Source organism: Alligator sinensis, unplaced genomic scaffold (assembly GCF_000455745.1).
Source record: "Alligator sinensis unplaced genomic scaffold, ASM45574v1 scaffold2249_1, whole genome shotgun sequence".
NCBI classification, from domain to species: domain Eukaryota; kingdom Metazoa; phylum Chordata; order Crocodylia; family Alligatoridae; genus Alligator; species Alligator sinensis.
In genome coordinates, this window is record NW_005843105.1 from 311,776 (window position 1) to 327,900 (window position 16,125).

General features: G+C 58.8%; 1 protein-coding gene across 1 annotated transcript in view; it reads left to right on the top strand.

The window, feature by feature from the left end:
- DSCAML1 (DS cell adhesion molecule like 1) overlaps positions 1–15,822 on the top strand; it is an 18,536-nt gene extending 2,714 nt beyond the window's left edge. The window contains exons 2-4 of the mRNA XM_006037373.1: positions 7,189–7,506; positions 9,968–10,114; positions 15,307–15,822. Coding sequence (XP_006037435.1) covers positions 7,189–7,506; positions 9,968–10,114; positions 15,307–15,344 — 503 coding nt within the window. The 3' untranslated portion in view covers positions 15,345–15,822. The remainder of the gene's footprint in view (positions 1–7,188; positions 7,507–9,967; positions 10,115–15,306) is intronic.
- Positions 15,823–16,125: the final 303 nt, after the last annotated feature.

Sequence of the window (16,125 nt, forward strand, 5' to 3'; positions counted from 1 at the left end):
GGCGGCTCTGTATGGCATGTGGCTGGTAACTTTTCTCCTGCTCTACTCGTTGCACGGAGGTACGTGTACGTGTCCGCGTCCGCGACCGCCCCGGGCGAGCCCGCTCCCGCCGCGCTTGTTGGACGGCGCTGCCGCTCCCCCGTCCTCGGCAATCCCGGGCTAGTCCGGACCTCGACAGCCCGCGCTGCGACGTGCGGCAGCCGGCGCTTCCAGAGCGGGCACAGGGATAGGGAGCAAGTTTCATTATAACGATAGCATCGAGGAGCTGAACGGCTTCGTGCACGACAAACCTCTCGGATGCTTGGTATTGCTGGGCGTGCAAGCACGGCCGGCTAACAGAGCCAGGGCTGGGGCGGGAGCAGAAAGCAAACCCGGGACCGCCGGCGTCCAGGAGCCCCGCGCCCGGCTGGGGCTTGGGGCGGGTAAAAGACACACGAGCGGGTGGGTGGCAAAGGCACGGGAACGGGAGCTCGGCAGAAAGGGGGTCGGTGGCTGGCAGCAGCCATGACAATGAAGGGGACGAGATGCACATGGGAGGCTGTAGGCGAGCAGCAAACGAGTCAAAATCCAGATATTCTGGAAATCACCCCCCGAAGGCCGGAGCCGGAGCCCTTTGCCTGCTGGCTCTCGCCGGCGCTTTGTTCCATTATGTTCAAGTATTAAAAGCAGCGAAGGATGCAGCTTCCATTTTTTTAATTTCTCCACCCCCCTCGCCCCCCGGCATGGTACAGCGCTCATTTATCTTGGCAAGGCAATGTGGAGTCCTCATTAAATCCATAGAGGAAGTGCCCAGCGTCCTTATTTATCGCGGGGGCTGCCGAAATTTTACAATGCTAGGGGCTGTGATGGCAAGGTGTCCAGAGCCCTCGGTCTGCACCAGCCGGGGGGTAAAGCTGCACATGCCTTTAAACGAAGAAATCAATACGCACAAGCCTAATATTTTCTGGTGCTTGTTTCCTCCGGGGAGGAATAGCAATTGCTTCTTGTGGTGTTTGCCCGGTGCGGATGGGCTCCGTCCTCGCCCCGATGCTAGATAGAGAAGGGGGCTAGGGATGGGGGATCTGCTAGTCTTGCTTTGGGCGCCCCCAATGTGCCATGCGTTTCTGCCGTGGTGCCCTCATTTCTGCCCGCGTGGCACTGAGGTTCAGAGATGGATGCGCTGTCCTCATTCAAAACAGCTGACGAGCTCAGCGTGAGGATAACATTGGAGGCGTCTCTTTGTGGCAAGAATTCTCCTGACATGGCAGCATGTGAGTTTTGAGATGTGCACGGCTTACGGCGAAATCTTGCACGCACCCAAATACACCGCCTGCCAATAAGTGCCCCTTGCTAGGAGGCAATGAAGCCCAAACGTGTTGGTGCAGTAGGAAAGCACTCGCTCTTCACCAGGGGCTTGACACGGGGGAGTTCAGGGCCAGTATTTTTATGCACCTCGGACTCTGGTTCCAAGAACCTGTTTTTATTTATTCGTTTTTGAAAGAATTTTCCCTCCGAGGGCGTGAGACCCATCACCTGCAAACACCCTTTGCTGCCTGGCTGCAAGCCCTCTCTAGAAAGCCAGATCCCAGATGTGCACCAGTGTCTGCTGCCCAGGCCAGGAATTGCATTGAAAGGCCCGTTTAATTTCTGCTCCGTAAGGAACACAAGGGGGAGGGGACGCTCATCACAACTAGGTGGGGAAGGGATGAAATCAGCTGTTTCAGTTCTTTCCTTTGTCTGTCCGTGTTATTGATTGATTTGTTTTACTTCGTCCAACTTGCGGCCGTGCGCGGGGAATTCTGCTCGCCGCTCTTCTACCGAGCGCGCAGGCTGCGGGCTCATGAAAGTCATGGGCTGACGGCTTAGGACAAAGCCTAGCAGCTGGCGTGCGCGCACCTCCGCTGAATCCTCTCCCTCGCCTGCCTCGCTCTGCTTCTGGTTGGTTCAGTCCTGGGCCTCCCTCGATGAGAGACTTGGCATGGCCCTGAAATGTGTGTTGGCTCAGAGATGATGCCAAGTGTCCAGCCGAGACTCGGGTGAAACTTGCCAGACTGACTGTGTACGTGACGTAAGCAGGACTGGAAATCAGGTCTCCGGAGGTGGCAGGCGGAGGAGGCTAGCCGGGCGTGATCCATTCATCTCGCTTTCCTCTGCCCCCGGCAGCATCTCCGTGCAGGGGAGAAGCAGGGGATGCCATTTGCAGTGCCCCACGGAGCTCAGCATGCCCTTCTCTCCCTTGCAGTGGGTGCTGCGCTCCGTTCCTTCTGGCGCAACGCAGGCGTGCGCCTGCCTGGTTGCAGCGTGTGCTACTGGCCCCTGCGGCAGAGGTGGCAGAGACGGTGCCTTGTCAGCGCCTCTGCTTGTGCGCTCGGCGTTGGCTGCTCTGCTCCCAGCACTGCCGCGTGGGGCTGTGCCCCTGGCTCTAAATCCTACACGCTGCGCAGGCCAGCCCAGAGCCTGCTTGGATGAAGATGCCATCGGGAGTGGTGTCTGTCCTTCCAGGAGAATGCATGCCCTCGGCGTGGGCCGGGGGTCACTCCTGACCTCTCGTCGCTGTTCATTTTCACGTGCTCCCGTTGAAGCTCAGGAGCGCTGAAGCTAAGGGCGTTTGGAGTCTTTGCACTGTAGCCATCGAGCCCTGGACTCTGTCCTCTGTCACTTCCTGTCCTAAACTCTCCTTTGAGGCTGCTACGTGCTGCTGTGCTTCCTTTCCAGAGGTGGCTGCACTGCAGAGGTGGAGAAAGCATGCGCTTTGTACACGAGCTTCGGTCTGCAAAGTGCCCCGTGCCTCGGCAAGCTCCCTGGATGTGTGCATCGGCGACGAGCTGATGTCCTAGGCCCACTGTGGCAGGTGGTGAAAGCCACGTTTCTCTGTGGGTTGCAGAGAAATACTGAACCCCGTCCCACACTGGGCCCATCCTTGTGCCATGGGTCTGGGGTTGCTTATCAGGCATTCTGGCTTTCCTTCTTTGACATGGAAAATGCCTCTTGTGAGCTGACCTCCCGAGTGATTAAGGCTGCTTGTTTTAACGGACTGCGCATGCCCCTCACGTGCCCTGCGAACAACTGTTTGCCCGGGTGCGTTAAAGGTGGCAGTGCTGGCACCACGCATCTGCTGTCACTTCTCTGCTGCTTATCTCCTTGTCCCTTCCACGAGCGTCCAGGTACCAGGGGATGTCATGTCCTCACTCGGCCAGCTCCAAGGTCACCCTCTTCATGAGGAGGAAAGTTAGTAAAATTGCCCTGAAGCCGAGGGCTTGGGATGCAGGTCATTCCATCCAGGCACGACAGGACTTCTTTGGCATCACCAGCGTGCCGGAGGGGCCCGGGGTAGCGGCTGTCCTGCTCGATTCCAGCCGCAGTTCAAAGCGGGGGATGCCTCTCTGTGTGGGCACAAACGGATCGCTGCCCCGCAGGCGCAGATCCTGAGCCCGTTCGGTAGGAGCGGTCCCCTCCCGCCGGAGCTCAGGCCAAGGTGAAGGATGGGGAGGAGGCAGCCTCTGCGGGTTGTCGTCTCCGCGAGCTGTCTTTGATTGCATGCACAGGCTGAGCATTTCAGCTTGCGCAGCTTCTCCGTGCAGGACTTGAGCCTAAATCTCAGCTGCCTCTTCCTGAGAGATGTGGCTCGGCGATGGGCCGCAGGCTCGATTTACAGCTGCTCTGCCGTGGCCTCTCGTTAGAGTAAATGAGTGCTTTCCGTCTAGCACGTCCCTCTGTGGGGCAGAGGCTGGCGCTGCTTCTGAAGCTATTACAGTTTGGAAAGTCCAGTGAACAAGACTAGTAAATACTGCAAAGGGATGATAACAAAATGACTCGCTTCTCCCAGCTGAGATGGAAGTATTAATATTTCAATACCTCTAGGCTGTAATTTACTGCGATTTAAGAAGATTGCACTGAGATCACTCAAATACGTGCTCCTCGGGGCCGGCCAGGCACTGTCCATCCGCATCGCGGTCCTTCTGCGCAGCCCTCATCCATCAGCCTTTGGTCTCCATCACTCGGTCCCACGTTCCTGCCAGTGACTTATCGCCTGCCAGTAGGAAACCTTTGCGTGTGCACTATGCCCACCCAACCTGCGAGGGCTGTATAAATTAATGCCCTCGGTATTTAGGTTAGGGTCAGCACATGTGTCCAGATGCTGGCAGCGATTTCTGGTTTAAAAATATTGCAGTGCTGGTTCTAAATTTTTAATCTCTCCCTGTGATTTGGAGGCAGTTTTATGAAACATGGAATTAGGATGGTGTTCAATGTTAAATGGCAAAGGAGATTATATGGATTTAACTCTCTGCGTCTGTCACATAACTATTGCCAATCCCATAACTTCCATTTTCTATTAAAAATCCATTTCCCCCTTTGACCTAAAAAAGCTTTAGTGGTAATCTGAATTTCCCTCTTTACTTATGAAGTATTTTTCCATTCTTTCCCCCCGCCCCCACCCTTCTGTGCATCTAATTGTGCACGGGGGATGTCTGGGGAGAAAGCTGCTCCCTGGCAGGCTGGGGCTGCTATGTGATCGTTGCATCTCCTGGCAGGTCGCTTGTCCTGCGAGCTGCGCCTCCCACCAGCGCAGGGAGACGTGGCCTCTTGTTTCTGCCTACCCGCCGTGAAGCACGTGCGAGGGGTCGGGCATGGAGAAATTCCTGGCCGCCATCTCAAGGCCCGGGTGGTGGCACTGGGGTGGGGATGAAGGAAGTGGGGGAAAGACCATGTCCCGGGACGGGGTTTTGCAGCGTCCGTGGCTCCAGGCCCGTGCGGGCCGGGCGCAGTACCCCCTTTGCCAGGGACCGGTGCTGGATTTTGTGCGTGTGGCACCTTTAAATGTGGAGGAGCCCAGGTCCGTGGTGCGAGCGGCTTCCTATGCAGAATGTCGTCGTTAGCAACCCGGCGCTGCCTCCTCCCTTTGTTTTCCTGAACCTCATTGTAAAGACGTGCTCTGCTCTCTTCTGGCTGGGGAGACGCCGCGCCACGATGATCATCAGAAATGCTGATTCACGGAGACAAAATGGGCGGAAGGTGTCGCAACACGGTTGTTCGTGGCCGTGGGGCCCCGTCTTGCTGCGGGGCCTTCCCAGTTGAGTGCTCGTGCCGGACTGGGACCCCGTGGCCGGCCCTGCACCTCCGCCGTTCATAATTCTCCTGGCGCTTGTCAGCCCGGCGTGACAAATGCATTCAAAGGGCCCGGCCTGTCCCAGTCTATCTCCGCGTGAGCTCACGCGGCTGCAAAGACACCAGGGATTGGGGAAATATGGAGCTACTTTTCTTTACCTATAAATCCTTAGTTTCATTTCCAGTGACATTTTGCTGGGCTTTCCCAGTCAATTCATCAGTGAAATCTCCCTGCTCGCAGTGTCCTTGACTTTGGACAGGAGAGCGCTGGGGGGGGTTGAGTGGCAGCTTTGTCATCCTGGCTCGTATCCCTGCTCAAAGCACGGAGAGGAACAAGAAGTAGGCTGTCTTGCTTCTGATTTAGTGGGTGCCAGGGAAGAGGAATTGGACTATATTTCCAGCTGTGTAAAGATCAAATAGGGGGGAATTGTCCAAGGGCTAGAGCAGAAGCTCCCCGAGAGAGAGTATTGTGGTGCCGGGACTCCTGGGCTCTTCTGTTCTCAGGTTTTCTTTGGATATACTGAGACACCAGGGCAGTTTTGTTTCTGTGCAGTGCGTCAGTTTGCCCATCTCTAAAACGGGTGCATTTAGCTCGCAGACTGGTCTGGCACCCGGCTCTCAGCAAACCGGTGTTGCTCTGCCCAGGTTTCCTGGAAGTGCCTCTCGGCTGCCCCAGCGCAGAGCGGGACCCGCCCCGACCAGCAATCCTGCTCCGCGAAGCATGTAAATGTTTCGGGTGCCGGTCCCAGGGAGCCTGGAGCCAGCTGGCGGCATGGTGCCGAAGCGCAGTGAGGCGCACCCGTCTCGGTGCTCATCCTGATGAAAACACAAATAGTTTTCCATGGAGGCAGGTGTTAATGGCCTCATCGCTGCTTTATGATGTGATGGGAATGGCTGTGGCCAATAACGCGGTAATCACCTCCTCTCAAACGAGCAGCCGTGATGCCTTCTCCCCAAAGGGGCAGCTGAGAGCTCGGCTAAGACCATTAGTACAGATGAGACCCTCTCCCCACCCCACAAAGTTACAGAAATTGAGGTCGCGGAGGGTCCCCTTTGACTCGTTTCCAGCCCGCGAGGCGGTAGTGATTTGCTCGCTGGCTCTGCTCGAGCACAAGCAGCGGGCCCGGCGCGATCCCTGCCAGAGCTATTAATACCCTGACTCTGCTTCGTGTTGTGCCCTTCCGCCTACTTGAAAGTAGTGCAGCTAAAAAGGGAAATGGGAGTTGAGCAGCTTGGCGCCATATCCGTCTTCATGGCAAACTTGCCCCCTGCCCGCCCCGTCCAGGTCTGGGGGAGAAGCGAGGCCGGGGGGTCCTGCAGTGGGGAGGAGGACGGGGGGCAGGAGGAGGGCCTGGTAGTGTCGGCGCCGTCCAGGACGCGCAGGGCCGGGCACCGCCGCGCTCTGTGCCGTTCACGCACCGCTTCGGGGTCCTTGTCCCCGCGCTTGGCCTCACCCGGGCACCGCTGGGCAGGTGCCTCCATCGCGGGCTCGGCCCTCAGCCCTGCAGGCAGAGCCGGCCATCACCGAGAGGTCCCCAGGCCTGCCTGTGTGCTGGCTGGGGAGAGCCCGCCGCCCCCGGCTAATCTGCTCGGGAAGTGGGCGGCCAGCTCGTGCTCAGGCCTGCTGTCCCCTCGGCTCCCGCCTCCCCCGTAGTGTAGCCAGGCCTCAGGCGCAGCTCGGAGCCCGAGGGCACCCTGCTGGGACCAGTGCCGGGGCAAGGATGAAGGCTGGGCAGGGCGATGCAGGGCGGCCACGCAGGCCACACATGGCCACGCTCCCCAAGGAGGCTGCAGGGTCCGGTCTGGCCGTCCGTGCCGTCCGGCCTGGGCGCTTGCTGACTTGCAGGGAGCCCAGACGAAGGCCGCCCTGGGCACGCGGCTAGTTCTGGGGGTCCGGCCCTGGGAGCGGATGGGATTATGTAGCTGAGGACAGCGGAGCCCTGCTGTGTGGGCGGCCGTCGCGTTTCCGCGGCACGTGCTGCTTTTCCCCGAAGTCTCGCTGCGAAGCAGATGTGCGGGGGGCGCGGGGGCGGTCGCTCGGGGGGCGAGGGCACCCCTGACGCTGGCACTGACCCGCTGCCGTCGGCTCTGCTCTCTCCGCAGCACGCGCCGACGATGTTGGAACCAGCCTCTACTTTGTGAACGACTCTCTGCAGCAGGTTACCTTCTCCAGCACGGTGGGGGTGGTGATCCCCTGCCCGGCCGCAGGGTCCCCCAGCGCCGTCCTCCGCTGGTACCTCGCCACAGGGGACGACATCTACGATGTCCCGCACATCCGGCATGTCCACGCCAACGGGACTCTGCAGCTCTACCCCTTCTCGCCATCAGCCTTCAATAGCTTTATCCATGACAACGACTATTTCTGCACCGCGGAGAACTCGGCGGGCAAAATCAGGAGTCCAAATATCCGCGTTAAAGCAGGTAGGGCTCCTCTGCGAGTGCGGCGGTGGCACTGGGGTTCTCTGCCCTCCCTCACGGCAGAGATAATTAACCTGGTCGGGGCCGCACCGGGTCGTTCTGGGGCAGTGTTTGCCTGGCGTGGCTGGCACGGTAAGCTAATGCTGCGGACTGCCCGTTTCGCCCAGGGGCACGGATGCTCTCGGGTGCTTGCGGCTGAGTGCCGGATGGGGCAAGGCTCCCGGAGCACTCGGCGGAGGGGGCGCTGCAAGTCGTGGTCGCGCTGCTGCCATGGGCCACGATGCCGCTTTGCTTCCAGGTACTGTATGGTGTGGGCCAGTGAATGCCACGGGGAGGGTTCCTGTCTGGTCAGCTCGTGGATTGTCCCCTAAAGACACGGACCTGCGTGTCGCACCCATCGCCAGCTGACCGCAGGGCCAGGGCTGCTGTCTGAAGACCCAGCGCCCCCGTGGACCATAGCTGGCTCCTTTACAGGGCACCTGTCCTGCAGGACCTCGGTAAAGATGCTGCTAGGGCAGGGAAAGGGGCTCGCCCGTCACACTGAGCCCGGCTAGCCCAGCGCTCTGCTCCCAGCAATGCCCAGGGCCCCCGGTTACAGAGGTGGGTGCAGGGAGGTTCGGGATTTCTGGGCAGGTTCAGCCTTGAAGCAGCGGCCGTGATCTGCTTCCCCGGACTTGCTGTTCGTGCCACAGGCTAGTTGCTGTAATCGCTTGGGTGGCAATGTCCAGACCCCCAGCAGACTGCCCTGCGGGGAACCCCCCAGCCCCCGGCGGGTCCTTGCAGGCGCAGGACAAGCCCTCGCCCCGCTGGGCCAGGGACAGCGCAGGAGGCGCAGGCGAGTGCTGGGGGCCAGAGCCGTTGTAGTAAATTATTGACCCGGCAGGGGAGAGCTGATAGCCTGCTTATGGCTTCATTAGGTGACCTATTAAGAGCAGGGCTAGTGCAGGGAGCCAGCGGCAGTGACTGAAGGGTGCTTTCATTTTAGTTCATTATAATGGGCATGATTCCCCCCTCCCCCGAGTGAATTATTTACCAGCATTATCAGGAGAGCTATAAATTAAAGCTGGGGGGCGAACTTGCTGGGGGGCCAGGCTGCTGGAGTTGCTGCTTGCCAGGGCCTGTCTGGGGGGGGCCCCCCTCCCGCAGGCTCCGGTCCGGCTGTTGTCTGAGCCGTGCCGAGTCCTTGTAGGCGTCTTCCCGTGCACCGTCCCTAAAGCAGGACCCTTTTGTTGTCCCCATCCTGAGGCAGCAGAGAGGCGAAGCAACATGGCCAAGGTCATCTAGAGGCCAGTGGCAGAGCCAGGGTTAGCACCTGAAGCTCCTGGGTCCCAGCCCAGTGCTCCCTTGTGGCTTTGGGGCCATGGCAGGCAGCCAAGCAATGCCCTCTTTTCCATGGGGGTGAGAGCAACACCCGTGTCCCCTGGGGTGGGGGCACACGGACACGCGTGGTTTGTCCTCGCCTCCTCTTTAGACGCTGGTGGTGTCTGTGTCTGTGCAGGGCCCTTCCAGCAGCAGCAGGCCCCGTACCGCTGATGGCTGCAGTGGCAGATTCATTGGGCTTCTGCCTCCTCGGCGCTGCGTGGAGCGGGCCTGGGAGGCTCGTGGTGCTGTGCGCATCGTGGCCCTGTCTCCTGTGGCAGGAGAAGGGTGGCTGCTCGGGCCCTGCCTGGACCTGCTGGGAGCTCCATGCTCTGCCCTCTCCATGCCAGGGGCCTGCTCCGAGCTCCACATCCAGCCCTTGGCTGCTGCACCACGCTGCCGGCTCCTGGCAGGGGCAGCTGCGGTCCCACGTGCAGGCACTCCCTCCTCGGAGGCTCGGCCTGCTGAGCTGCTTGTCTCCCGAGACCTGCTGAGCACCCTTGGCCCTGACCTGGCGTCGTGACTGTCCCCACTGGGCAGGGTGGGCTCCATCCCGCAAGCAGCTTGCAGTCATGGCCCTGCGAGGCTCCCAGTCAGCCTTATCTAGAAGCCCTTGGAGAGACTGGCTGGAGCGTGGGACCCTGCTGCAGCACCACTGCTCTCCCTTGGGCTTGGCGCAGGCTTTGCAGAGACTGCCTTCTTCGCCCAGGGCAGTGCAGCGTGCCTCGCTGGCCCCACAGACCCTGGCTGTGATGAGGCGGTGCTGCCCCTCCACGTGTGCTCTGGCTGGCTGCCAGGTGTTCCCTGCCCTGCGCTGGCCGAGTGTGGGTGCAAGGCGTGGTGTGAGGGGGCCTCTTGCCATTGTCCCGTGGCTTCAGGAAGACCAGCTGCGCTGCTCCCCTGTGCACAAGGAAAAGGTGCTGCGAGTCCCGGGACACATGCAAGCACCCCTCCACGCCCTCATTTGACTCATGCTACACCTGCACTCATTAAAACCAGAGCCTCAAATGGCACTGTGCTTTTCCGGAGCCCGTGTTGAACATCCCACCTGCACCGCGGGGGCTGGTGCGCGGCTCTCCCTGACTCTCTGCTTTTCTCTCCGCAGTTTTCAGGGAGCCTTACACCGTCCGGGTGGAGGATCAAAGGTCGATGCGTGGAAATGTGGCTGTTTTCAAGTGCCTCATCCCTTCTTCAGTGCAGGAATATGTTAGTGTTGTGTCCTGGGAGAAAGACACCGTTTCTATCATCCCAGGTAAGAGAGGAGACGGCGGGGGAGCCCTCGTGTTCCTGGCCAAGGCCCGCGCGCAGACACTTCTCTCGGCAGAGCGTTTGGGATTTCTTTCCTGTGTGCTCTCCCCAAGGGCAAGGGGCTTTGTTGGTGGCATTGGTTCAGAGCGGAGTCTCTGGGGTGGATCGATGTTGGCAGGGAGCCGTGTTTTACACCGTGCTCACGCGTGCGCCTGGTCGTTCCCTGGTTGCTGTCTTGTGTGCTGGGCCGGGCCCGTGAGCTCTGGGCCTTGTAGGGGCGTGGGATGGAGTTGTGGTAACGCAGGTCTGCTTCATGGCTGCTCCCACGTGCTTCCGGCTTTGCCAGCTCCCGAGTCTGGGCAGTGGTGCCTGGGCTGTTGCACACGACTTGCTGCGGCCAGTCCTGGGCCGTGGGCTGTGACTGATCCGGGGGGAGGGTGTGTGCGTGCGCTGGGGTCAGCTCATGAGAGTCCCTCCCCAGCTGAAGCCTTGTCCTGGCAACCTTGGGCCTGGGCACATTGCACCCCCTCCCCAGTGTGGCTCTTTGCAGGGAGCCCCATGGGTGGACGGGGCAGCCTCCCGCAGGAATGTGGGCTCTGGGCAGCAGGGCCGAGCCCCAGGTGACCCCGAGCACGTGGCTCCTAGTCTGCACCAAAAACCCCAGCTCCAGTCTCAATGGCACTGGCTGGTTGGGAACTTAGGACCCAAACTCTCCCATGCCCAGACCATGGCCACCTGGTGCAGACAGTGCCCGCAGGAGGTTGCCCGCAGCTGCCCTTGGATCATGGTGGGGCATTAAGGAGAAGATGGTCCCTTGACAGGGGAGCGGTCGGCGTGGCCCCGCTGGGTCCTGGGGAGACCTCTGAGTGCTCTCCGCAGTGCCGCATCGATGGCAGGGCTGACCGCCCGCCCCGTGTGGGTGAGCTCACAGGGCAGCCATTGATACTGCCCCTGAGGGATCCAGAAAGACTTGTGGGATTTTGCCTCCGGTCCATGCGCTGCATTGGGCTACGGGTCAGTTGGGGCTGGCAGTGCAGGGCGGTAGTGTCACGGGGAGGCACAGCAGCCCTTCAGCTGCAGTGCTCAGCCCCCCTGAGCCCGCGCCAGCACGGGCAGGCTGCAGCCACTTTGTTGGAGGCTTCCACGAGGGGGAATGTCCTGCACTGGGGTTGCAGCGAGGAGGCACCATGCGGATCGCAGCAGGGCCCAAGGCCTAGTGTGTGGCTCTCGGGTGCAGCACGCGTGCCCCTTGGCCAGCAGGCACGAGAACATGCGGAGGGAGGCTGGCAGGGGGTGCGTGCTGCGGGCATGGTGCCTGTTGCAGGCGGCAGGGTGGGATGCAGCTGCTAACCCTCCACTTCAGTACTTAGGCAGACAAGGTTCTTTGGGTGAATCTGATATGTTTTATTAGACCAACTAAATAGTTGGAGAACAATTTTTAAGCAAGCTTTCGGTTAAAAAACCCTTCGTCAGGCTAAGAAAGCTTCAGCAGTTGGTGTGTGCACTTCCTGGATGGAATGAAAAGTAAAAAAGCTTGCTTAAAAATTGTTCTCCAACTATTTAGTTGGTCTAATAAAACATATCAGATTCACCCAAAGAACCTCATCTGCCTCTGTCCTTAGACCAACACGGCTACAGCCTACACCCCTGTGATACTTCAGTACTTGGCACTTTTGCGATGGCGCCCTGAGCTCCGAGGTGCTGTCACAACATCTTGGGGATGGCAGGTGCTGTTTGTGTCCTGACTGCCAAAATAAGGCTCTCTCCTCCTGCATGCAAGTTCAGTGCGAGGGTCCTGAGCTGTGCTGGAGTGAGCGCCGGAGCCGGTCCACCCCGAAGCGTGTTTGCCCAGAAGGGCTTTGTTGGTTAGAAAAACCATGCAAATTCCCAGCGTTTCTCAGACTGCTGTCAGCACAGTCAAAGATCTTGCCGCCTGCCTCGTGGTGTTTGAAGAGATGCCCTACGGGGCCGACTGCGCGGAACCGGGGATGCGTGTCGGAGGTGGTGCCCCTCACTGTAGGCATCTCCTGCTCGATGCCACATTGGTGTTGCCCTGCTTCAGTGCAGGCGGCTGGCGTGCGCTGGAGAGTGGCACCTGCGGAAGTACGTTGGCGCGAGGGAGCTCCTTTCGTGCAGACAGGACCTAGGGAGACCGGTCAACACTGCTGGGATCCCAGCTGGTGTGAACGGGCATTGATTTCGGTGGCAAACGGCTAGTTCAAGTGAGCTGAGATCTGCACCGTTGACAACCCGACGGAGTAAAGCTCTGTTGCACTTGTGTTTCCTGCCCAGGCTTTCTGCTGCCTGGCACGGCTGCTGTGCACCAGCGCATGAATCCCTGCGATGCTTCCTGTAAACGCTGCCTGGTGGGTCGTAATGCCTGTAACAGCGGCGCGGCGCCCCGTGCACAGTGCAGCTCCCCCCGAACCGCGCCTGCCCCGCGCAGCGCTGCCATATGGACAATGGCTTCCGCACCAACTGTTTGGGTTCTTTCCCACCATTTCCTTAGCTGCTTTTTGTAAACATTCAAGCGAATTGCACTTTCCCAGGGAGGCTGGTTGGGGCTTCTCACTTCTGCGTTATCGGGTGCCTCTTCCTGGGAGCTGGGGCTGGCGCTGGCAGGCTGGGATTTGCCCCGCAGCTGAGCTCCCGTCTGCCCGCTTGTCTTATGGTGCCGTGTTTGTGATGGAGAGGGGGGCTGCAGCCTGGTGTGGCAGCGGTCTAGGTCCTGACTGGGCTGCCAATGGGCGCTCAGAGGCCTGATGCAGCTGAGGTCCTCAGCAGATCCCCTGCTGCAACCCGCTCCTTGCAGCACCGGCCTGCCTTCCAGATTCCCCTGCAAATGCTCGTTGGCACTGCAACGTTCAGGGCCTCACTAGCAGGATGGAGCCTAGAAGAGCCTTTAAGAGAAACCTCCTTTCAGTGAAATACTCCCCAGCCACCAGCAAAGACCCAGCCTATGATGTGAGAGGTGGGGTCAGCCTTCTCGGTGCCCGGGAGAAGGGCAGGGCTGGAAGAGGGTGGATGCTGGGGGCGGAAATGTGGTGAGCATCTCTATTGCTCAGCTGTGCATCTTCGCAGGGCCTGGGCCAGGACGTGCACAGGAGAGCGGGCCTGGTGCAGGGTCCGGTGGCAGAGCGGCGATACCCTCTGCCAGCCCTGCTTTGCCGGCTCTTTGGGTCCGTGGAGCAGTTCTGCCCTCGGGGCTGCTCCGCTGAAGAGTCCGGGTAGGTTCTTCCCTGCAAAGTTTGCAGCCTCCTCACCCTGGCGCTGGCTCGGTTGCAACCCAGGCTGGTTCTTGCAGCCGCGGTTGCGGTGGGTTTTGAATAGGATGATCTAATTAGAGTGGAACAATTTTAACGTTCTAAAGCAATAATTACCCTAAAGACAGAACATATAAATTGTGTTCCTGCACAGAGTCAACACAAGCAAACATATTTGCCGTTGGATTACAAATACAGCATTTGCCCGGAGCTCATTTTTATTTGCTCTGGTGTTAGAGAGACAACGGCTTGCGCAGCTACGAGCGGGGTCTTGCCTTGACCTCTCTGAGCCTGTGATTGTCCCAGTTCCTGCAGGGCTGGCGAGGGGGCGTCCGCTGCTATCCCTGCGCTTGGTGCTAGCGTTAAAATGAACCCAAGCCGACCCCCAAACCTCGAAGCCTTGTTCTGCCTCTAGATCTGCGTTGTGACCTGCATGTCGAACGGACCCCAGGTCTGTCCCTGCCTGGCTCGCCCGTCCCCATCCTCTGGGGAGAAGAGACCTGGGGAAAGATGGCTTGTTTTCAAGCAGCTGACAGAGGCCGTGGGTGGGCACCTGCCTTGCACGTCGTGACAGTATCCGTTTGTGCCCGTGTCCCAATGCCCAGGGCTGGTGCCAGGCTCGTGTGCCCGGGGCGCTCGGACTCCATGAGCCAGCCGGCAGCGAAGTCCCAACTCCCCCAAGACTGCCCATCAAAACCTTTACAACAAAAACCTTTTCCCTGCCCCCAGTCCCATGGAGGCTGTCTTAGGAAGCCTCTGCCTTTCCCGCTGTTTTTATTCCCCCCCATTGGAAAGCAGTTTTATTCCTGCCAAACCTGACGCGTGATGATTTTGGGTCTGGGGTTTTGGATGGACCCGTTGAGGCTCTCCCCGTGCAGGCTCAGGCTGGGCTCTGAGCTCACAACCCAGCAGGGCCTTGGGGTGGGACAGAGCCATCGCCCTCGGAGGCGAGCTGCTGGTGCGGATGCTCGTGGTCCGCGTGCTCACCTGTGCCAGGCCCTGGGGTCACGATGCTGCTGGAGCACAGCGGTCCCAGGGCAGCGCCAGGCAGGTGGGTTTGATGGGGAGCGACGTGGTGGGAGAAGGGCACAGGCCGCGTGGTGCCGTGGGTGTTTGCAAGGAGTTTTGCTTTGGGAGACGGCGCCCCTTCACACGCCGGTTTGGGTTTGAAGCTTGCCTTTTATGGACATCGCGAACCATTTTAATCGGATGCAGTGGGCAGAGCGGGAGGCTGGAGATGCGTGTTTCACAGCAAGCTGCTTTTTTATTACTGTTCATCTTAACAGCACAAACTGTTCCCTTTGCGATGGGTGCCTCTGCCTGGTGCTTTCCATCTCGGTCTTGACAAGCATCTCTTTCCAGGAGCACCCACTGGGTGCATTTCAGAAGAGATTTTAAAGCAATTGCAGACAACTGCTTTATATCTGTATCGCACCTCTGCAATGGCTCCTGCTTTTTGGTAGGGAGCTGCGTTATTTGCTTAACTTGGCAATGCTGTAACTTACCTTGAAATCAAAGATAAATTCTTTATAGAAGGTTATCCTGCACATAAATCATCATTAGCCTACCTCATTTTTTGTTTAATGCCTACCTAACTGTGCTGTCGTCTAAAAATGTGTGTTTAGTGAAGTCAAGGGTTGCAGAGAAATTACAGGGTTTTCAAAAACCCATTTGCTTTGCTGGTGCTCACATCAAAATCAATCTTGCCTTTAGTCTTCAGCCTTGTAGCAAACATGCAGCACCGCTCGCGGAGTAGCGTTTACTCCGAATAGCGCTCCCGTGCTCCCCGAGCGGTGGGCTGGGCGTGAGATTGCGTTCATGCCAAGGCTGTGATTTTGGACTCTGTTGCTGTCAATGAATCTGGATCCGTACTTATTTATTTGAATTGCAGCTGAGGGGAGTGCTGCCAAGGTCTTTCTCCTTTCTCCTGTAGGAAGAGGGGGAGGAACTCCTGCGACAGAGCCGCTTTGAGACCCACCTCAGTAGGTTGCTTTAAAAAAAGAAAAAGAAGAGCCGGCTCCAGATGGGAGAATACGGAGGAGTCCAGGAAACCAAATTCAGGTCTTGGATTCATTTACTTTCAGATGGATCGTCACCCTCATTTTTACTTGGCCCAAAGTCTCTGCCGAAGCCACAGAAGCTGCTTTTGAGTTGCTGTGCTCTAGTTATCACGGCATAGAAATTTCAATTTCAATAGCAGCGCATTGTCTTTGCGATAAGTACTGCACCAAATGGAACTTAATTTAAACAGCCATAGCAACTGCAAACCCGGCGTGTGCAGATATTCATGCTAAAGTGGGTCAAATACATCACGGCCCTACTGATGTGTGTGTTTATGGCAGAGCTTTCCAAGTTGCCAGAGCCTTTGGGAGCCCATCGGAGACTCCCGGGAAGGCACGTCTTTGTCAGCGGTTGCTTTCCCCCTTGTCTGCAGCCATGAGCTTCCCTCCCCCCCGTGTTACAGTGGGCGTCCAAAATCAGTAGGTGCGTTTGAAGGTGGGGGGGGGGCGGTGCTCAGAGGGCCGGGGGTCACAGGGATGTTCAGATAGCTCAGGCGTAGCCCTCTGGGTCCCAGGCTTCGGCCCAGACTCTACCGTATTGTGCTTTTGATTGAAGGCAGAGGCTTCCTGCTCTTGCTCTTGGCTGGGGTGACGGCCTCTCCAAATGCTGGTTTGACTAAAGGGAGAGCGTCTTCAGCGTGTGTGCGCCCATCACCCCTTGTTGTGTTGCATCCTGTTGCTCTGGGCAGCCG